A 23,759-nucleotide genomic window follows, 5' to 3' on the forward strand; every position below is an offset into this window, starting at 1 on the left:
CATTTAAAAGTCATTGCTCACCCCTGAAAAGAATCCTGGGAACTGTAGTGTACACCTGTCAGAGCTACAATTCCCAGCACCATAAGACAGCTTCATTCTCCATGATTCTTTGGGAGAAGCCGCGTGCCTTAAATGTATTTTGAATGTCAAATGTATGGTGTGAGTGTGAATCTTGACCTGAGGTGGGTTACACTAATGGCAACACAGTTTTCTTTTTAGTTTAGGGTTTTGTTTTGGTTTGTTTTGGTTTGGTTTGGTTTGGTTTGGTTTGGTCAGAAAGAAGAAATGTGGGGAAGACAAAAGAAAATGAAGAATGGCAGAGATAGAATAAAGTACAATGGAAAATAAAACTAGATCCCAAGTGACAAGCAGGGCTGCTAGCTGTGGGCCTGAGTCACACGGTCTTGGATCTGGGTCACATGGTCAAGTTAAAGAGAGTTTGGAATAGTTATGTATCTCTTCTTGCCTCTCCATGCCATATCGCGTTTGAGGACTTATGCTGCTGGTCTAGGTTTCACTGGCTTAAATTTCATTGGCAGAGCAATCTCCAGCTATGCTGGGATTAAGGGGCTTCCCCCAGCTGAGCTGGGAAGCCTCAAGATCTTCCAAATCCAAATCCTAGAGGATTGCACTCTTAATAACTCAACAAGAAAATCTCATGTTCCAGTGAGCACGGGGGCTTCCTTGTTTATTCCAAGATAGATAAATAGCAATTAAAAATATCAAGCAGATTTCTTAAATCTTCAGCTACAGTTATGTATCTGTTTTTAACAACAAGAACCAGCTGGTTTTAAAAGACATCGGAACTTGCATTACAAAGCAGCGTTTCAAAGTTAATGTAAGTATAAAAGACTCTTAAAACTGAATCTTGGCCCAGTCATCTCAAACAGGGAAGGTGTCCAGATTTTGTTGGACTACAAGTCCCATCGTCCCTGGCCATTGACACCCCTCCTCAAGTGTTTTTGCCTGGCTGCGCTCTGTTAGAGTTTGTTGTTTGCTTGGGTGGAGGATTCAGAGAGGCTGTGGGGGGTGTTGAAACTAGCCTACTGCACAAAAGTAAAGTTTACATTTGTTGCTTCACCCATTTTTTGCCTCTGGCTTCAGCCACTGCTGGAATGCAGTCCTCAGATGATGATGATGATGATGATGATGATTTATTGCAGGCTTTCTACTGGACGGTAGGATCAGAGACCAGCAAGTCGTCATAGGCACCCCAGAAGTATCATCCTTTATCTGGCCGGGATAACCTGAGCTCTGAAATATGCTCCATTTTCATATTATGGGCATCTTATCTAGAAAAACTCTTCCAGCCTTTGTTGTAAAGCAGGTCAGCTTCAGTAGGGAATAACCAGCTCTATGGCATCTGTCCCCAAACAGCTTTTCAGTGCTCTACTCTAAACAGACAGGAAGTGGATCTCATGAACCCAAAGGAGTGGGGTGGGAACCATCAAGGAGCTATGGAAAGCATCCTAGCAATCAGTAAATGTATTTACAAAAACCAAAATTGTGCTTTACAATTCTTAAGCCATTTCCCCTTCATCATGCTGCGAGTGAAACAGATTAGACAGAGAGATGCAGTTACTTGCCAAGACCACCCAGGGAGTTTCCTGGCTAAGCAGGCAATTGAATTTACCAAACTATAACATTTTATCCACCTGCACCGTCCCGGCCCCTGCCTAACTGCAATAGTTTTACTTAACCTTTTCTCTATTTATTACATTCACATTTCCTAATAACAATAATAATACTCATAAGCGACTGACTCCAATAACATGCAGTCTTCTACGGGGAATGACCCTGGTTGGTATTTAATGAATCCAACAGTATACTTGGGTTTTTGTGCACATTCTGAATTACACCTCTGAACAGCAATATCTCAAACTGAGAGACTTAAATGCAATTTAATGTGTAAAATAGGAGCAACTACACTCATCAGATTCTTCTAACAGCATCTATTGTCATCTAATAGATGCTATTAGAAGAATCTGATGGAATGTTCCCAAATGTTAATAACGTAGAGAACAGCCCCTCTGAATCACAGCTCACAATAGCCAATTAGTGTCTTTTTATGAAGTTCATTCATAGAGCATTCATATAATTCTCGAGTTGGAAGGGATCCTATGGGTCATTTAGCCCAACCCTCTGCAATGCAGGAATATGAAGCTGTCCCATGCAGGGATCGAATCTGCAACCTTGGTGTTATTAGCACCACACTCTAACCCAGTCTTTCCCAACCTTGGGTCTCCAGCTGATTTTGGACTACAACGCCCAACATCCCTAGCTAGCAAGGGCAGTGGTTAGGGATGATGGGAATTGTAGTTCAAATACAGCTGGAGACCCAAGGTTGGGAAACACTGCTCTAACCAACTGAGCTATCAGAAGCAGGGCATGAAGGCAACAGCCATCTCCTGCTGCTGCACCTCCTGGGCAATGGGTATAACCATGGAGGCATAATGCCTTTGAATGTAGAGGCTCCATATAACAATGGCAAACAATAGCTGTTGATAGATCTATTTTCTATGATTTTCCTGAAACACATTTTAAGGGAAGAAACCAGCTGCTGTTCCTCCAGATGATTCCAATTGCCATCAGCCGCAGCCGGCAGAATCAATGGCCACGGATAATGGAAGTTGTAGTCCAGACATCTACACCAGAAATTTATAGCACTATCATGTCACTTTAACAGTCATGGCATCCCCCAAAGAATCCTGGGAATTGTAGTTTGTTGTTTGGAGTTTGTTGTTTGGAGACCCCCCCACCAAGCTACAGTTCCCCAAGATTCTTTGTAAAAGTGACTGTAAAAGTGATATAAGAGTGCTTTAACTGGATGTGACTGTAGTCTCAACAACATCTTGAGGACCACAGTTTCCTCGTTCCTGTTTCTAAGCTATCTAAGCTATTGGTCACCACAATTTCTTGCTGCAGTGAATACTGTCCATTAAATATGCACTACAGGTCCCAGGTATTATGCTCCCCAGTCGCCAACACCACAGAGAATTAAAGTAACATGGAGACTGGTTTGGGGATCGAAACAGGCAACAACTTTCCTGGATACAGATGAAAGAGGTTTGGCTTGGGCATGGGGCAATCAAAACACTACCGGCCTGCCTGCCGGAAGTGACACATAGGTCAATCTGGGCAGGGGGTTCCTAAGACTTACATCAAATAGGGTAATGCCTGCAGGGACCACCGTCTGGGGGAGTGTCATTGGCCCTGGTTCCCAGCTGGGCATGAGGACATGGCAACACACCCCCCGCACCCCTTTAACGGGATACCCCAACACTTGGAGGGGCAGGCAGAGACTACAACTTCCCCTCCATCCAAGACAAGGATTGCCACAATGCCCAACCAGTTGTGACGACTGCTATGAGGTAGGCAAAACCACCAGGAGAGGACGCCAATGTCGCGATTCCCTCACCAGGGCCTTGGGGGAGTGTCTACTCTACTTCTTGAATCTACTTCTAATCAACTTCATTGGATGTGTCCCTGTAAAATCATGGAGTCTGTATACATAAAAATTTATTCGTGGAATTAATAGAATTAAGGTAGTAGTAAAGGTATTTGATAATTACTTAATTAGAAAACTAATCAGTAAAAGTACTAAGGGAACATACCAGCTTCCTTCCTTTCTTTTTAAAATGAGCCCTTGAATTCTTCCAGTAAATACTTAAATATTTTAGTGCGACAGCGGGCAACATAGAGCGCTTTCTGTGATGATTTAGTAAATGCTGCTCCAGCTGTAGCAACACAACAACAGAGTGAGGCTTAAGTTCTCAGCGAAGTTTTCAAGCACATTTTCCATTAATTTCACCCACTGCCGTTGATTTACGCTTACTACATACACATCAGGTTGCCAGTGAAAACAGAAAACCAAAACTGAAACCTTTAAAATTATTTCTGAAAGTAGCTCTTCTTCTTTTTTCTTTTTCTTTTTTGCATCGCTTCCAATGGGCTGTTACGTGGCAAATGGGAACGCCACCGGGCATTTCTTATGACAGCAGTGGCAAAGCTTTTTCCCTTTCATGTTGCTGCGGAACACAAATTAAAAGGACAAAGGCCTCTGCCCTCATTCCCTTTCCCTTCACTTATTCCACTTATTGGCAACAGCTTACAAACACAATAAAGAGGGGGTGACAATAGCCCGCACCCCCTTCCTCTTCCACATCTGAAACAATTTTCCAAAAAATACTGTTGGGGCAACAAAGCTTGGGCATTTCATAGAATCATAGAATTGCAGAGTTGGAGGGGACCCCGAGGGTCATCTAGTCCAACCCCCTGCATTGCAGGAATCTCAGCTAAAGTATCCAAGGTCCATGACCTCCTGAGGGAGTCAGTTCCACTGTTGGACAGCTCTTACTGCCAGAAAACTCTTCCTGATATTTAGTCGGAATCTCCTTTCTTGTAACTTGAATTTGTTGCATAGGGAGGTTGGGTGGCAAAGTGAAATAACTGGAGCTACAATCCTAAACACACACTTTATGGAAGTAAACCCTGGAACGACAGTGTGGTGGGGCTGCGCCACAGAAGAACACACACCCCACAGCAGCAGCCCTACAGGGGCTTATCTGGATGGGCCCCGACCTTGGTTATAAGTCTCCAAGGCCAAAATTTGACACAGAGAGAGAGAGCCCTCCTGCCTCTTTCCCAAAGCTGGGCAAGTGCCAACTAGGCTTTGGGAAGGAGCGTTGAGGACTCTAGGACCCAGTCAGAGCCCTCAAGACTCCTTCTCCAAGCCCAGCGCTTACTAGGCTTACTTGGGAATGAGGGGGAAAGGCAAAAGCGCCCCTTCAGCTCAAGTGAACCGGACCTAAATCTGCCTCTGATCTGGATGGTGTGATTACAGGTGGCGAGATCAGGGCTGTGCAGGCATACCAGCAAAGCCCATTTGGCTCTACCAGCTGTGTGCCAGTCCAGCTGTGGCCTAGCCACCCCCCAGGCCACTCCTGAATTGAACACAGCAAGCGAGTCCTTCCGCTGTTCCCCCCATCATACGCGCCACAGTCCATTTCTGTTTCTAAAAAAAGCTTCTCAACATCATGAACTTATAGGCAGCTTTCACAAATTTGCTAGCTTGGTTAAACGTGGCCTTTTTCATTTTACCCTCGCACTGGAATGTCCATCTTCCTGGCAGACTTCACGACGTCTTCAAATCTTTCCATGCTTTCGTTAATGCTGCAGTTAATATTCATTTTGCTGAAAGACTCAGAAGCTGCACCAAAGACGGCCACTTCTGTTGCACCGGCAGCAATCTAAAAATCAAACAGGACCAAAAAACAGAACAAATGTGGTTGGGTTTTGTTTATTCCCCCTTCCCCAGTAAATAACTTTACATCTTTCTTTCTTTGTGCATGCTATGTTTAGCAGTAAGCCTACTATCTGAAGCATTAGCTAACAAAGGTTGGTCCAAAAGAAATCATTCCCATTGATTTAAATGGAAAATGACTTCAACTGGTACCACGCCATACTTGTTTGTTTACTTCAAAGCAAGTCCCACTGTGTTGCATGGGATTTACTCTCCTGGAAACGTGCATTTGCACTGCGGCTGTAATAAACTAAACTCATTGCCTCTGTTGGTTCATGACGCTATTATCCTAATGATCACTCCAGGAAGCAACACTGATTTTGCTTTACAGAAAGCCTCTTTCTCCACATGTTTAAAATGAGTTACGAAAGCACAAGTGAGGCACCGGCCCTAAAATTATCTAAATGTCCTTTCGAGCAAACCTGTGTCATTGAAATAAATGGGAGTCCTTTAGATGATGAGTTTCCCACATGGAAGCAAGTGAAGGTTTTGAGGCAGAAGGCCATGCACTTTGCACAGTCACTACGGGGCTCACAGAAAAGCCTTAACTGTTTATGTGAATTAAATCTCTTTTCTCCTCTAAAACTAGGGTTGCTGTATTTCAAAAAGTGAAAATCTGGACACAAAAGTTGTTGAGCTTTTGTAGTTTTGCTAATGAAAATTGCCAAAATCTACACTACTGGCAGGGGCTGCCATATATCCAGAATACCAGCTATGTCTGGATGTATGGCAACCCTACTAAAGCAGAATTCTAGAAATAAGACGGTCCTGTTTTTTGTAAACACTCCTACCTGTGCCTAGATCACAGAAAGCTGTCAAATGCAGGTGGAAAGCAAAGATGAGGTGTAACAGATTGTTTTTTGGCATTTCATTTTTAAGAAGACACCAGAAACCATAATGTCAACTTAGAAAATGTGTAGTTTACATCATTCCCTCTATTACCAATTCAAGTCCTCCCACACCAAGGGTGGGCGATTCTCTCAATTTCATTTTATCTCAGTTTCTCATTTGACCAGTCTCCAAATAAGTTCCACATTTCCACATCAGTTTCCATGTTGTCCTCATTAGAATTTGTCAGCATTTTATTGTGCATTTCTCCTGATTTACACATTTTTGTATGCAATTTTGCCCAATATATGTAATTTTATAAGCCATTCCCTCTAATAGAGGCAGAGGCAAACTCGGCCCTCCAGATGTTTTGAGACTATAATTCCCATCATCCCTGACCACTGGTCCTGTTAGCTAGGGATGATGGGAGTTGTAGTCCCAAAACATCTGGAGAGCCGAGCGAGTTTGCTTATGCCTGCTCTAATAGAATGCATTTATGCATTATTTTTTACTAATATATGCACACTTCCCCTTTATTTTATGCATTCTTAAACATTTTTTCAGTTGCAGAACTGCACCTCAAAATTCAGGGAAGTGCAAACTTTGACAAGCAGCTGTGTTTCAGCTCACATGTTGTTGTAAGAAGAGTGAATTAGAAAGATTAGTATTTGAATGCAAACTGAAACTAATTTCTTCCTCACCTTTTGTTTCAGGATCACACAGATATAGCCAAAGGCACAACATCCACAAATAGGATTGAAGAACCCCTGAAGAGCTACAAATCTGTTTTTAGGAAAGGGACTCCAAAAACAGCCCAATGAGGACTGAATATGTTCAGAGACCATGCATTGCTGGTAGCAAAGAAATGGAAAGGGATGTGTGCAACTGAGTTGCTGGAATCCTGAACAGCAGCACTCAACAAAGCCATGTTTTGTTGCAGACCCCACTTGTTATTCACCAAAAGTTGTTGTTATGTACTGAGTTGAAGTTGTTCATGTGAAATTTAGCATAGATTTCTGATTGCGCTTATTTATTTCTCTTTGTTTGTTTCTTCAATTTGTATACTGCCCTTCATTTGAAGATCACAGGGCAGTCCACAACATAAAAATGCAAACTGAGAACACAAAATACATAATAAACCAAGAAGAAAAGCAAACCAATAAGCCCCACTCCCACAAACACTCTTTAAAGGGCACAGAATGTTCTATCAGGTTGAAGGCCTGTTACAGAGAAAAGTTTTTGCCTGGCACCTTAGTGAAGGCACCAGGCAAGCCTCCCTGGGGAGAGCATTCCACAAGCAGGGAGCCACCACAGAGAAGGCCTGCTCTAATGTTGGCACCCTCCAGACCTCTTGTAGCCTAATTTATGCCACAGATAGGGTTAGATCATGCAATCTTGACTTCTGATAAAAATAGCTAAATATGTTTAAGACCCTGGAGCTTCACTGAAAGATAAAGCCATGCAGTATACGTACAGCAGAATGGAAGCCTTGAAGATTAGGGGTAAGGACTGGATAACGGACTCCAGGGTAGCATTCTATTCCTCTCATGACTTCTGTGTGATCAGCCATCTTCAAAGACAAAATGTAGCTTTAGCTTCTTAAAGTCATATGACAGTATCAGATACTTATTCATTGGTTACTGACAAGGTAACTGAACCGGTTTTTTAAAAAAATGACGTAGCAACACAGGACTGAACACAATTAAATATCAATAAAGTAAAACTTTGTTCATTTCACAAGAAGTCACATAGAAGTGATCTTTGCACCAAAATGGACTGAACTTCCATGTCCAATTTTGCCCCTTCCCTTTATGCCAGCGGTTCTCAACCTGTGGGTCCGCAGATGTTGTTGGACTACAACTCCCATCATCCTTGAGCTCTGGCCTTGCTAACTAGGGGTGATGGGAGTTGTAGTTCAACAACATCTGGGGACCCACAGGTTGAGAAAGGCTGCTTTATGCAAAGGACTGGATTGTTTGGATCTCTGGGTACCTATGTTTAGCATGAAAACAATAGCATTTTTTAATTTTTTTAAGAAGCTTTTTTAAAGGAATAAAATAACTTATTTAATGGCCTCATCTCGTCTTTTTTGTGTGTATTTCAAAGCCATGGGCGAGGAAAGATTATGCATGCTAATTTATTATTATTATTATTATTATTATTATTATTATTATTAATTATTATTATATTTATTACTTCATTGTTAAGAGACTTTGGGCACTTCTACACAGCAGCGTATTGTGTGCTCAGATAAGCTGATCCCTTTGCAATTTCGTCCTTGTAGGGAGGTGAATAAACGTGGCATTTAAAAAGGCTCATGACATCATCCTCATCAAAATGCCACCCCATATTATGTCCTATTTAATCTGGATTTACCATTTCTGTAGAAAACCCCAATTTTTAAATACACACACATACACCTGCCACCCTCCTTCAGTGGAGCATCCCATGAGTAGATTTTCAATCATGGGGAGGGGGTCCTGGATTCAACACAATAACTGCTTTTACGTTGCATAAAAACTTTCACATTTTATCCCTGTGGCACTAGGTGATTTCTCATTCCTGTTTTTTCCCCCCCTCTCCAGCCTACAGAACCCTTGTAATCTAATATTTCCAGGCTAAAACCCTATGTGCACTTATTTGAAAGCAGGGCTGCAAGCACACTATAAAGCACATTCTGACCCTCCGAGAATTCTGGGCATTGTAGTTCATCCCTCACAGAGTTACAAGTCCCAGCAACCCTTAACAAACCACAATGCCCAGAATTCTTTGAGGGTGGTGGAGGGGGATGTGCTTAAAGTGTGTTTTGAAGGCATCATATATACATAGCCTTAGTTGTACCAGATTCAACGGAGCTTGCTTCTGAGTAGCCATGTATAGGATTGCACTGTTCCTGTTGTTTTAAATATTTCTAACGCTTTATAGGATTGGTATTATATTATTGCTACCTGGCAGGGTATCTACTTGCATTCTAAGAAAGCAGGACCAAAGTGGGGTAAGTAAATAATCACAGAAATGAACCCTGACTTCTGCTTCCCAAACCTTTAATCCCTTAATTAAACAAAGAATGTTGCCCACACTTCCTAGGCTAAGGAAAACCTTTGAAAGCAAATAGTTAACGTAATGGTACACCAATGTGACAAAATCCTGCACTTTTTACAGAGTGAAGGTGCAATTCAAGCTCCATGAAACTTAATCATTGCAAATAAGGTTTATATAATGTATTTGTCCTCTCAATATTTTCCTTGTAAGCAGACTCTTACTTTAACATGTACTTTTAACATTTAGGCAATTAAGTTTCAAAGTGCAACAGGATACTTAAGCAATAAGCCTTTCAATGGCAGCCCTTTATCATTCTTGGCGATTTTGATTATAGGTGTGGGATCCTGTTTTAGATGGCACCTTTGCTACTGCAGAACTTTTTTTTCTACGTCTTCTGGCTTTTTCTAGTCAGAAGGTCTCTGCCAAACAAAACATTAACAGGGAAATGGTAAAAGGGCTTTAAAATGCAAGGCAGACAGACAGAAAGGAGATGGAAACATAACTAGTCAATCTATTCTCAGGACCAGAGAAAATAAAGTGCGCTAAGAATTTTGAACTCCATCTCCAAGTTAACATGGCCATGGCATATAAACAGAATGTAATCTAAATATCAACTAAGCCATTCAAACAAAACACTCAGGCTTGAAATGGGAATAAAATCCCCTCTCTCAACATCCAAAAAAGCCCAGGCCAAATTTGCTACCCAAAAGGGCTCACAGGAAAAGGAAGAAATGAAAAACACATTTCCAAAAAATAAAAAATCGGGGGGGGGGGGGGATGAAAAGGGAGGTATATGGTTGCTTTAGATTGTAGATATTCCTTGAAGGAAGAACCTTGTCCTCTGTTCTGATTCAGCTTTCCCTGACCTGGTGCCCTCCAGATGTTTGTGGACTCCAACACCCATCAGCCCCTGCCAGTGTAGCCAATGATCTGGAAAAGTGGGACCTGTAGTCAAAAAACAGCTGGAGGGCACCAGGTTGGGGAAAGATGGAGTACAACATGAGCTGGAGTAATTTATTCTAGCGTAGTGAGCTAGACAGTGTTCTTAGTGTGAGCTTCTAGGAAAATATGGAGAACACAAGATAGCAAGACAGTTCACCGGGTTTGGCAGATTTCCCTCCTTTGTGTGGGCCAAACTATACAACTATACATTATGACAGAGATGCATGAATACAATGCCATACCCCTCAACTGTCCTGGGAAAACACCCCGTTTTGTCACGCAAGAGCATGGTAGTCATTTTGGGCACCACAATCTTGCCCCGAAAAAGTACTTTGGCCATGGTCTTGCATGGGTCACTCACCCAGGAGCATGGCCTGGAAGACATGCATCCCGGTTTTTGACCCAGACATGTTAGAGAGTGTGCAATTCCGCCCCCTTTTTCAGATAGTGAAGGCGTGGTGATGTTGACTGGGACCACTGCATGTGTGCTGCAGGGGTTGATTAACTCTTCCTGAAAACCAGGCATTGGCAAACTTGGCCCTCCAGATGTTTTGGGACTACAACTCCCATGATCCCTAGCAAACAGGACCAGTGGTCAGGGTTGATAGGAATTGTAGTCCCAAAACATCTGGAGGGTCAAGTCTGCCTATGCCTGCTGAAAACTGTTTTAAGCACTGCATACAACCAAGATTTCAAGCTAAGACCAGATTTTCTCCTGAACTGTTCTGAGTCATCATGCTTTATAGCTGGGGGGTCAATGGGCTTGCCAGCCCCATGATCCCTCATTGCAAACGTCTGACAACGCTGCATGGCCCCTCCTGCGCTGCCCAGAGCGGCCTGATCTGCTCTTCACCAGCTGTTCCTCCCGTTAGGCTTCCCAGTGATTGGTTTCATCCATTGTTTGCAGTTCAGGGTATTAGGCAATAAATCTTGAACTACTTGGATGGGAACCTCATGAAAGGAAACCAGTCGCTGAGAATGTCCTCCTTTGTGCAATCATGTTATTATTTCGCAAGAGAGCCCTGTAGACACTGGTTTGGCTTAACGGGGTGGGGCTTTTTCTACAAGCAGCACTCTATCCATCTTCTGGCGGCAGAGGTTTAAATAACCAGGTGAACAAGAATGATTCCAGATCCTGTTCTCCCTCCCTCAACCACCCTAAAATGCAAAAAAAAACCCCAACGTTTTGGATCAACATAAACTCTCCAGGTCCAACTTTCACCTGATATTTGCCGTTCTTGGCCTCCATTCTGAAAAGTGAGATTGAGCTCTAGAGTGCAGTCTGCAGCAGCAGCAGCAGCTGTCTCTTTTAAGGTGGCTTTCATCTCAGGCAGGAGGGCACTGAGATGAGTTCTTTTAATTTAAAATAGATTACCATGGCATCAGCTAAAATCACTAATATGCTTTCGGAGGTCTGCTTAGTTGCTGCGAAGTCTGGGGCTGGAGAAGAGCTCAAGGGGCAGGATCTATCATATTCTCTGCTTTCAGTAGGACTTCCTTGGCCTTGTCGGCTGTAGCTTCCTGCATCTGAGATCAGGAAGAAGTATCTTAGGCTTTTAGATGGGACAAAGTAACCACTTGCTTTACCAGCCATCCCCACCTGCCCACTTTCATGTTGTGTCTGGGTTTTGAAGATTATTCGGGCTTTTTATTAAAGCAGCAGTAGATAACTTCTATTCTGCAGGACTATTTAGGCCTGCTAGTCGTCCCCATTTGGACTGTGGCATTGTTTGGTCCAAACCAAGTTCTGTATTAAAGTTTTAAGAGTAGAGCAACTGACCTAACTGTTTGCCAGGAAATGGAACTCATGGAACTCCCATATATTTTCCCCATTTTAGGAATATTTGGGTAGGTAGAATATCCCTCATGGGAGCAACACACCAGAGACACCTTTGCAGTAATAAAAGTTCAAGCTCCATCAGTGTAGTGAAAAACTGGTGGTCTGCAAAGCCTTCAATATTAGAAAGACAGATGTAGGCATTTCCATCTGAAAGGCAAATTGCCCTGGTAGCTTTACATACAAAATTTTAAAGTCTCTTTTTCTTCAAATTTGGCACAGTGAGGAAAGAGTTGGGGTACAGGTGCAGCTTGCATTTTAGCTCTGCATTGACTGACACAGCTGTCAAACTGCGCCAATTAAGTAACTAAGACACCAAATTCAGGCCACAATCTTCACCAACAAACTACCTAAATTCAAACCCATTCTGGGATCCTAATATAGTTAACAGACACAGACCTACCTATTTCAAAGGCCATTCATTGCTTGGTAACTTTATAATAAAAATCAACATTTACTCTATAGATTAATCTCATGAGGAGTGAGGACAGGAAACTAACACAGAATCTCTCTGTGGCATGACACACACTACTAATACTAGGCTCTTCCCAGCAAAGTACAACACCAGGAATATTTCTGTTTCACCCAATTAACATTATTGATACGGAAAAGGCTGCCAAGTCCCATTCAGTCCAGGAAATTGTCCGAAATAAATGAAGGCTTTTGGTATATTGAGGATCACTTTGGTCAATTACTTGCTATTATAAGCTTACTGAAGACAGATGTATTTGATATCCACAGTGGCTGATTGCTTTTGCACCTCCACTGAATGAACGTTTAATTCTTATTCCAACTCATTGGGCCAGCTGATTTAAACCAGGCTCTGCTCCCTTGTTGCTACAATAGTAAAATGTCAGATTTGACATCAACTGTGCACTAGAGGCTCCACGTAGAAATATGGAATGACAACAGTGGTGTCTTGCCAGCAGAAGACCCTGAGTTTAATGCCCATCAACTGCAGGTAGAGCTGGGAGACACTCCCATGTAGAATGCTAAAGGACCACTGCTGGTCAGCGTAAACAAGATTGAGCTTGATGTGTCATGTGACAAAGGTATTTGAGAGCGGAAGCAGTAAAGGAGTCTAGAAATATTGCAAAATGCTGAAAAGCTGCAGAATCGTTTAGCATGCTGAATCACTGTGACTCATCTTGAGGATGACTCATTCTCTGTATAAGTACAGTCAAACCTCGTTTTGCTGACAGGATCCATTCCGGAGGCCCGCCCACAAGCTGAAAATGACGCACATTGAAGCGCGATTTAGCGCTACTGTGCATGCGCAAGCAGCAAACCTGGAAGTAACCCATTCTGGTACTTCTGGGTTAGCTGTGGATGTTCGTCGAAGTGGACACAAGGGGAAGCAGATGCAGATTGAGGTTTGACTGCATCTGCTTGCAGGCAGACTCAGTCTGTGTGTCTGTGAGTGGTGGAGCCTGTGCTCTGTGAAGCTTGTGCTCAGTGGAGACTGTTGATGCGTAATGTGTGACTCAATAACTCCGTGTATGCTCTGAAGCTAGTTTAATCTTCTGTTCACCATGCTGTTATTTGCAAACAAGTTCATTTTAACTCAGTAAAGCTTTTATTCTTTTACCGAAGAAGAGTCTGTGTTATTAATTTACACTGCACGTAATGATGGACCAATTGAGCCAGCATGGTGTAGCGGTTAAGAGCAGTGGACTCGTAATCTGGTGAACCGGGTTCGCGTCTCCGCTCCTCCACATGCAGCTGCTGGGTGACCTTGGGCTAGTCACACTTCTCTGAAGTCTCTCTGCCCCACTCACCTCACAGAGTGTTTGTTGTGGGGGAGGAAGGGAAAGGAGAATGTTAGCCACTTTGAGACTCCTTCGGGTAGTGATAAAGTGGGATATCAAATTCAAACTCTTCTTCTTCTTCTTCTTCTTCTTCTTCTTCTTCTTCTTGACTTGGCATAAAGCAGCTGCTACGTTCCTCTGTCCTGAGTGCCAAGTGTGGACAAGGCAGGGCAAAGTCACGTGGGAGGTGACTAGCAGGTATAAGGCATAAGGTGTAGGGGTATGATGGTTCAGAAAGACATTCCTGCTATGGGGAATCTACATAGCATAAAAATGCTGGATCCTTCTGTACGATGCGTTTTTCATTTTACCTACCTGAGGTACCCATTTCGAAGAAACAAAGCTCGTCACTTCTATGACAGGCAAGCCTGTTTTGGAAAGTCGGTTGATGAATTCAATTTTGACATCTGTAGGGACTATAGCCTGTGGGAAAGTAAGGGGGAGACCGGTATTGGTACAAAATGTAGCATGTGGCAAAAGCATTTTGAACAACAATAACAGGTATTTTTAACGCTCTAAAATAAAAATGGCAGATACTGCAGACGGGTGCTATTTTTTTTCAGGCAAAAGCAAATTGGCACACCTACAGGGATATGAGTATGACAGGGAGGTGGGGAGGTCAGGGCAATGTGAGCACACCAGCAGTGACCCTGGTCCCAACTATGTTCCCACGCTGCCCTCGCAACATCCAGGTACATGGTAACAATGAATGTGCTGGGAAGCCAGGTCTGTGGTGGCCCCTGCTGCCTGCCAGTGTTCCTGGCTACAGCTTCCCCCGCATGCTGTAGAAATGCTATAGAAAGATATTAAAAGCCCTCCATAATCAATTAACTACACATGTGTTTGTGTGCGTTTGAAACCAAAGTTCATGCACACACTGAAGCACTTCAGTCATACGTATTTCAGAAGATCCATTTCATGCTTTAAACTTCCTGGCTTTCATGCATAACTCAGCACTTCAACTCACATTGTCCACTTACCTTTTCATTCTGCAATCCATCTCTAGGCCCGACTTCTACTATTTTAACAAATTCAGGGAATCCACTTGTGAGCAGTTCCTGAAATAGAAAAGTGTGTAAATAAATAAAAGATAATTTGTGCTAGGGCTCCCACTCTGGGGCACTGCCCCAAAGAGTTTTGTTTCAAGTACTGAATTCGTTCCGGAGGTCTGTTCTTAACCTGAAACTGTTCTTAACCTGAAGCACCACTTTAGCTAATGGGGCCTCCTGCTGCCGCCGCGCCACCGGAGCCCGATTTCTGTTCTTATCTTGAAGCAAAGTTCTTAACCTGAAGCACTATTTCTGGGTTAGCGGAGTCTGTAACCTGAAGCGTATGTAACCTGAGGTACTAGGGATGAGTCCAGGAGTGGGCAAGTTATAAAAAAGAAAAAAAATTCAGAATATGTGCAGAGTGCTCTTCAAACCACCAATAATAACCACAAGGTGTTCCCACAGTGTTAGGATTAAAGAGTAGATATTTGTCAGGAAACATGTGATAGATCATACCTCCTCCAAAAATAAAGTTTACACAGCCAAAACATATATGTGAACTTATTATTATTATTATTATTATTATTATTATTATTATTATTATTATTATTCCTATCTAAAACCAACTGCTTTGCATGCAGAATGCCCCAGGTTCAATCCCTGGTATCTCCTGAAACTTTGGAAAGATGTTGCCAGCCAATGTAGACAACAGTGAGCTAGATGGACCAATGGTCTACCTCTGCAAGGCAGCTTCTGTGTACCTAAGGCTTGGTGACTGGCAGCACCTGTGGCAAATCTGCTCCAGAGTTACCAGTCTAGAGGGGATGCTTGCCTATGACCATTTGTCTTGTTGGCAGGCTACTTTGAGAAGTGGGGGTTGGCCATTAACACCCCACTATCATTCCTTTCCTTAAACGTCCCTTCAGAAAAAAACCAAAAACATTTTCAACCATGGCCTTAGACCAGAGGTTCAGAACTTGATGTCCTTCAGATTATGTCCCCTAGGCCCCAGACAGCAGTCAATGCAGGAAGTTGTAGTCCAGGGACATCTGGAGGATCACAGCTTGCCTTATATTAGAGTTTCCCAAACTTGGGTCTTCAGCTGTTTTTGGACTACAATCCCCATCATCCCTGACCACTGGTCCTGCTACCTAGGGATGATGGGAGTTGTAGTCCAAAAACAGCTGGAGACTGAAGTTTGGGAAACCCTGCCTTAGACAGAAGCCAATTGGGAAGGGGTGGGGGGAGAGAGAAACTAAAACTTGGGAAATTCAGAAAGAAAACGAAGATGGGCCTATGACAAGTAAAGATTTCAGATTTGACTAATAAGGCTATCCAAAGAATTCAAAAAGCCATAGGGTAGAATTAAGCTATTGTGAAGTAGTTACCACAAATAATCAAGCCTAGTTCAGTATGCAAAGCCAGTATGCTAAATTCAAACAGGTCACAAATGAAGGGAGTTGTAGTTCAGCATGTGGAGGACCACAGGTTCCCTTCCCTCTCCTAGACCAGAGCAACACGAGCAAGCAGACTGTAAAAGTTGCTGCAGCATGGTGAAACATAAGGTTCTTGCTTCAATATCTGAAGCTCTAGCCATTTAAAAGGTCTATGCCTTCTTAACTATGACCTTCATTTCATTAAGTCCCAATTAACCATGGAAGTATCAATGAGGAGGGGAAGATTTGTGCAGACAGAAGACAAGACTTGCAGGACAGGTGCCTGGGTAGGAGTCAGGAACTGATTTCTGTAGGTTGGGCCGAATAGCAGCTATAAAGATGAATGTATTGCCAAAAATGTTATTTTTGTTTCAGACCCTACAGATCGTGGACAAGGTGGAATGCTTTGGAAGGTGGCAGAAGGATATCTCTAAGTTTGTTTGGCAGGGCAAAAAGCCCCGAATAAAGTTTAAGATATTAACTGATGCGAAAGAAAGAGGGGGATTTGCCCTGCCAGACTTGAGGTTATATTATGAATCCGCAGCCTTCTGCTGGTTGGAAGATTGGATCTTACTGGAAAACACTGATGTCCTAGATCTGGAAGGGTTTGATAACGCTTTTGGGTGGCATGCATATTTGTGGTATGACAAGGTTAAAGTGCACAAATTGTTTAAAAACCACATTGTCAGGAGAGCAATTTTAATGGTCTGGACAAAATATAAAGACTTATTGGAGAGTAAGACTCCGAGGTGGCTCTCACCGGTGGAGGCCAAGGCACGTAAGAGACCTAATATGGAAGCCAATTGGCCTAAATATGAGGAAATTATTGAAAAGATTGGAGACAATTGGAGGTTGCAGAGCTTGGAAAAACTAAAAAACAAGGTGCGAGATTGGTTGCATTATGCACAAATTCAAGAGGTCTTTAAAGTAGACAAGAAGGTTGGATTCCAGGTGGAAAAATCGAAACTAGAGACAGAACTGTTAGAACCAAAAAGTAAACTACTTTCGAGAATGTATAACCTGCTGCTTAAATGGAATACTCAGGATGAGACAGTCAAATCCGCCATGATAAAGTGGGCGCAGGATTTGGGGCATAACATTATGTTTGAAGACTGGGAAAGGTTATGGAACACCGGAATGAAATTTACGGCATGTAGTGCCTTGAAGGAAAACATTATGAAAATGATATACCGGTGGTACATGACCCCAGTCAAGCTTGCTAAGATATATCACCTGTCTGATAATAAATGCTGGAAATGTAAAGAGGCGGAAGGGACATTCTTTCACCTCTGGTGGACCTGCCCAAAAGTGAAGGCCTTTTGGGAAATGATTCATAATGAACTAAAAAAGGTACTTAGATTTACCTTACCTAAGAAACCAGAGGCCTTCCTCCTGGGCATGGTGGACCAGAGAGTGCTTAAGAAGGACAGAACCTTTTTTATGTACGCTACTACAGCAGCAAGGATCCTGATTGCAAAACATTGGAAGACACAAGATTTACCCACACTGGAGGAATGGCACACGCAGTTGATGGACTACATGGAACTGGCCGAAATGACTGGCAGAATCCGAGACTTGGGAGAAGAAACAATCGAGGAGGACTGGAAAAAATTTAAAGACTATTTGGAAAAACATTATAAGTTGTATGAATGCTAAAAAACGCACCTTTAAGGAAATTCTAGCTTCAGTAATGTTAAATTAAAGAAATGGAAATTAAGGTACAAGAAGTCAGAGATAGAATAATGAAACAATTTTATTGTGTTAAAATGAAAACGTATATGATTTGGGTCATAATATATTTGAAATTGGGTAACATGATAAAATGGAAGATACAATAAGTATTGAAATAAGTTAACAAATTGCAGATGTTATGTATCACAGAGAATGCAGGGTTGGGAGGACGCGGGGAAGTCCAGTAGATTTGGAAAAAAGAATAAGAAAATTTGTAACTTTCTTTTTCTACTTTTATAATATGCTCTTTATTCTTTTTTCTGTATTTCATAAAACTAATAAAAATATTATAAAAAAAAGGAACTGATTTCTGTAGGAGAGGACACTGACAAGCATTGGGAAATAACTGGGGAATATTAGTTAATCCTGAAGTCCCACGTGTGTGGGAAACTACAAAAGAATAAACTGCTGACTACCTGAAATTCAAAAGAGACTCACTCTCTAGCCGAAAAACCCCCCAGCAGAGTTTAAAACAGAAATATGTGCAGAGTTTGCAAAGTGCTGAAAATTTAGGTTGTTGGAGCTCAAAATGTCCCAGTATTAAGTGCTCTCAAATGTGCTCCCCCACCTCTACCCTTCTCCGAGTGAATAGACCACCACCTTAAGTAAGTTTAAATGCTTTACTTACAATAATCAGAGCATTGTTCAACCCTACAGCAGTAACAACACAGGGAAGGTGCTCCTGGTTACAAAATACATTAGTTGGTCTCAAATATGTGGTCTGAGTCTGGAGCCCCAGCCTCAGATGTCTAGATGTCTGCTCAGTTACGTGGTTTAAAGTGAAGGGGAGAGAGAGAGAGAGAGAGCGCAGAAAAGAAAAGAAAAGAAAAGAAAAGAAAAGAAAAGAAAAGAAAAGAAAAGAAAAGAAAAGAAAAGAAAAGAAAGAGAAAAGAAAGAAGCCTTACTTCCTACCTCCCCAAAAGTGAGGGAGCATGACCTAGCCTTCTTTAGCAATTCACAGCTCTATGATCCTTAACCCCCTTCATTTACTAAAAAAGCATACGCATGCACTGTTAGGTTTGACTGCAAAATCTTCCACAACTGGAACTCGAAATGTGCACAACGAAATGCATCATTGTTTACCCAAGGCACATATTTTGACATGGCTCACACTGGGGGGGGGGGGTTGGCGGTGGGAGGGGCAGGTGTCTTAAATTTTTCTCTCTAGAATCTGAAGGGGAAATGAGCCTCACAATGCTGTGCCTTTGGGTATATCTCTCGCATCCACCATCGTGGGTGTCACCTCCCTTGCCACAAACTGCTTTGCAAGTTAAATTAAATCCCATGTAGTAACATCCTTCAATGACTGCTAAAGTATAGTTTTTTTTAAAAAATCCAGTACAGTTACTATGCATTTATGTGAGCGGTGTAAAAAGAAATGGGAAACAGCTGCACAACATCTCTGATCACATACGGCATCTGGCAGGCTAAACCTTCCTTGGACCAATCTAGGCCCACACTTGCGGAGAACATAAACCTATTTTATTTAAATATAAAGGCAAAACTTTCACATCTGCTCAGTAACATCTCCCACCCCTTTCAGAAAGTGATTTTTCTTATAAGTGAAAGCCCTCCTGACAAAAGGGCATTGCATTTTGAGGTTTTCCATGATTATCAGATAATTGCGCTTACAAGGCAAATGCCACATTCGTGATATAAACACATCTGTGAAAGAAGCAAGAGGATCTGAAGTGTGCTAAACGTATCATACCTTAAACAGGATGCGTTCGAAACGTGCATAAAGCTTTTATTGTCATAATAATTTTCAACCGTTATGAGCAAATCTTGTCACATTGACTGGCACAGGCACACACCCGTAAACCTGCGTGTACAAGTGGAGTCAAAGGTCAGGAACATGTTATTGCATATTGTAGGGGGTGACCAATGTGATGCATTCCAGATGCTGCTAGACTACAACCTATAAATAAAAAATATATCCAATATTCTCTCATCCAATGGTTGTATCCAATGGTAGTCCTACCCAGAGTAGACCCACTGAGAAACAACACATGCTGCATACCTAATGGACATTTAAAGCACATGACTTTAAAGAATTATGGGAACTGTAGTTTAATGGTGCTAAGAACTGGAGCCCTCTGAGAAGCAAATACAGTTCCCAGAATTCATTAGAGGAATCCATGTGCTTTTAATGTGTGTTGGATATTCTTAAATGGAGTGGATCTGCAGTGGAATCAAAATGGTGGAGCCACACACCAGCCTCTCCTGGAGAGCCAGCATGGTGTAGTGGTTAAGAGCAGTAGGCTCGTAATCTGGGATACCGGGTTCGTGTCCCTGCTCCTCCACATGCAGCTGCTGGGTGACCTTGGGCCAGTCACACTTCTCTGAAGTCTCTCAGCCCCACTCACCTCACAGAGTGTTTGTTGTGGGGGAGGAAGGGAAAGGAGAATGTTAGCCGCTTTGAGACTCCTTCGGGTAGTGACAAAGCGGGATATCAAATCCAAACTCTTCTTCTTCTTCTAGTTCCATTAATTTAATGGGTCTACTCAAGTTCTAGATTGAAGACAACCTCTAATCTTGCTGTGCTGCCCCTGAACTTCTCACTGCTCAGGAAACCGGGGTGTAACAGACTAGTGCCTGTAGTATCAGAATAGCAGGAATTTCTTACACAATATTAAATAACCTCTGTTCCTTGAAAAGCTCAAAGCGGCACTCAAAATTTAAATACATAAACATCAAAATGTGCAATTGGCAAAAGTAGAGAACAAACCTGAGGAAAAATCACTCCTGTCAACCAGAACTTAAATTTTAAAAATCACATTTAAACTTAAGCCAGAATTTAAATATGAAAATTAAAAGCTAGAGGAAATTTCTTTTAAGAAAAGGTCTTAATTTGGCAGTTTCTGCACAAAGCTGTTGTCTGATGGGCTGTCAATGTAACATTTCTTCCTAAATTTGATCCTGCAAAAATGCATGTCTGATGATTAAAGATAATGACTGGTTATTGAATTAGGTATTAGCTCTGTGAAGTGAAGTGAGCACCGTGGCTAAATTATGTTGAATATCAACAAGGAAACAGTTTACATGAAAGCCTAAGAGCCTCAAGCATTTTCCATTTATCAGGTGTTGCCAAAGAAGAACAAACAGCTTGTAAAACCAGCCATTCCCACCCTCCCCCCAAAATAAAAAAGTACTGCCATGTAAATCGGAAAGTAAATTTCAGTTCCATACCCCTCTTCTGCTACCTCATTTGAGCAAGAGAGAAAAGCACTACCAGGGACTGTGATCATGTTGTTTGCCAAATACTTCCATGAAAACATTCCCCTCCACACATACACACACATGCTTAGTTATAAATTGATGAAAATAGAGGTTTATAACAGAAAAATGCCAGTGACCTTTAATCATGGAATTACAGCCTTCTTTAAACTTATCCCAACTGTAAGTGAATAAAGCAAACAAACTTGAGACACCCACATGCAGATACAAACAAGCACAAGCAGCTGCCTGCTAGTCACTTCCTGGGATGTGAGATCTGGCATTCAAGGAAATCAACAGAAGATCCACCTCATGGGGAAGGACCATCGCTCAAGGTACAGCATCTGCTTTGCATGCAGAAGGTTGCAGGTCCAATCCCTGGCATCCACAGGCAAGGCTGCCAGAAGCTCTGGAGAACCGTTGCCAATCCAAGTAGACAATACTGAACTAGATGGTCCAAATGTCTGACTTGGTGCAAGACGGCTGCTTCTGGTCCTATCATCTTTGCCCATCACGGCTTGTAAGGTCAAGGGGGTGGGTCAAGGAAGCAATTAATGCCTCATTGCAGGAGGGGTAGTGCTGCCCCTTCCTTGGCCTCTGGGGTAAATGGACAACTACTACCCTACCATGAATGTCCCTTTCCTGGGCAAAGTGATTGAGAGAGTGGTGGACAGCTAGCAGTAGATGGTCCTGGATGCAACAGTTACGTAGACCCATTTCCATCTGGCTTCAGCGCTGACACACCACTTGGTCACCCTGATTACCGGGAAACAAATGGGAGAATGTGTCACCCTGTTGATTCTCCTAGATCTCCCCACAACTTTCAGTAGCATTGACTATGGGGTCCATACAGAGCAGCGCTGTGAGTTTCCAAACAGGGACATTGGGTTACAGTGGTTCGACTCCTTCCTACAAGACTACTCCCAGAAAGTAGTGTTAAGGGACTTCTGCTCAGCCCCATGGAACTTTTCCAGTGGGTTTCTGCAAGGTTCCATCTTGTCCCCCTAGCTATTCAATGTCTATTTTTAAAAAAAATCACAGAAATTAGTCATTTGTGGATTCGGATGGTGGTGTCACTAGCATGAGGATGACACACATTCCACCTGGCTCAGGAAAGGCTGAGCATGGGATGGACCAACAACAGTAACAATGATGGAAGTACTACAAGAGTATACACAAGAAGAGAAAGAGAAAAATAAATATGTGGGGACATAAACAGATAGCAAGTAGCCAGCCTGAGAATGAAAGCATGATGGAAAATACACAGCAATAAAATGGTTCCAAAGATCTAAGACTCTTAGCAACCTTAAAATTAAAACCATACTTTTTAAGGACATCTTCTGATTACCAGAAGTAATAATGGCTTCTAAAATCCATTAGATCAAAACACTTCTGAAATAATAGAACGCTCCAAGGGATATTTGCCAATTTGGAAACTACTTAATTTGGAAAATTAAAGTCCTCCAAGGACTGAAACTCATCAGGAATGTGTACATAAGAGGAAGCAGATTTTCCTCTGATGTTTAGAGCTTGGCTTATCTCTGTTTTACTTCCTTGTGTACCAAAGAAAAACTTCTGCAGATCTTCTAAGGGCAAGTTCACACACACACAATCTATATATCTATATATGCTGTGCCTCTAAAGTGCTTTAAAGGTACCCTAAAAATGTAAAGACTCAATGTGTGTCAAAACAGTCCATTACAGAGCCGAGCCATAATGTCCAAAATACATTTTTTTCTGATAATATTTCTAGATTATTCTTTTCCTCACTTTCTGTCCCTCCAGAAAAGTCACTTTGCATAATGTTCTCTAAATTCTCTTTTTTGTGGAGTCCACACCACTGAAGCCACTTGAGCCTCAAACAACAGCAAAGAATCCACAAGTACCTCCAAGCTACGTGCCCACTCCTTCAGAGGGAGTGTAACTCCATCAAGAGCAGGCAATCTCTCATCCATCCAGTCTAGGAAACCACCCACTAACAGTGTCTCCATCTTACTTGGATTGAGCTTCAACTTGTTGGCTCTCAACCTTAAAAACACCCTCTCTATACCTAGCCATGGGACGCAGGTGGCGCTGTGGGTTAAACCACAGAGCCTAGGACTTGCCGATCAGAAGGTCGGCGGTTCAAATCCCTGCGACGGGGTGAGCGTCCATTGTTTGGTCCCTGCTCCTGCCAACCTAGCAGTTCGAAAACATGTCAAAGTGCAAGTAGATAAATAGGTACCGCTCCGGCAGGAAGGTAAACAGCGTTTCCATACACTGCTCTGGTTCGCCAGAAGTGGCATAGTCATGCTGGCCACTGTACGCCAGCTCCCTCGGCCAATAAAGTGAGATTAGTGCCGCAACCCCAGAGTTGGTCACGACTGGACCTAATTTTCAGGGGTCCCTTTACCTTTACCTTATACCTAGCCAGTGCATACCTGCTGCCTTATATCTGCTTGTGAAAAGGGAGAGAGCTTTGGGGTAAAGTTTTTTGCAACTTTATGTCAGTTGATATACCCCTTTCTACATAACTCAAATGTTTCCAATCCCAAAAGCTATGCACTTCTGCCCACCCAAGGGTTAGACCTTTGTAACCGGAGGCTTGGATTTTTCAACAGATGTTTCCTATATCACAAAGTTCATATT

At 42.5% G+C, this 23,759-nt stretch overlaps 1 protein-coding gene across 3 annotated transcripts in view; it reads right to left on the minus strand.

Moving 5' to 3' along the window:
* Positions 1-23,759, minus strand: part of HMGCLL1 (3-hydroxy-3-methylglutaryl-CoA lyase like 1) — a 90,299-nt gene that overhangs the window by 64,920 nt on the left and 1,620 nt on the right. For all 3 annotated transcript variants that reach the window (XM_083730656.1, XM_083730657.1, XM_083730655.1), the window contains exons 2-5: positions 14,740-14,817; positions 14,075-14,182; positions 7,605-7,700; positions 5,101-5,249 (exon numbers count right to left, since the gene is read on the minus strand). In XM_083730656.1, the coding sequence (XP_083586782.1) occupies positions 5,101-5,249; positions 7,605-7,700; positions 14,075-14,182; positions 14,740-14,817 (431 nt within the window). The remainder of the gene's footprint in view (positions 1-5,100; positions 5,250-7,604; positions 7,701-14,074; positions 14,183-14,739; positions 14,818-23,759) is intronic.

The sequence above is a fragment of the Podarcis gaigeae genome (genome assembly GCF_964106915.1).
Source record: "Podarcis gaigeae genome assembly, chromosome: 3".
NCBI classification, from domain to species: Eukaryota; Metazoa; Chordata; class Lepidosauria; order Squamata; family Lacertidae; genus Podarcis; species Podarcis gaigeae.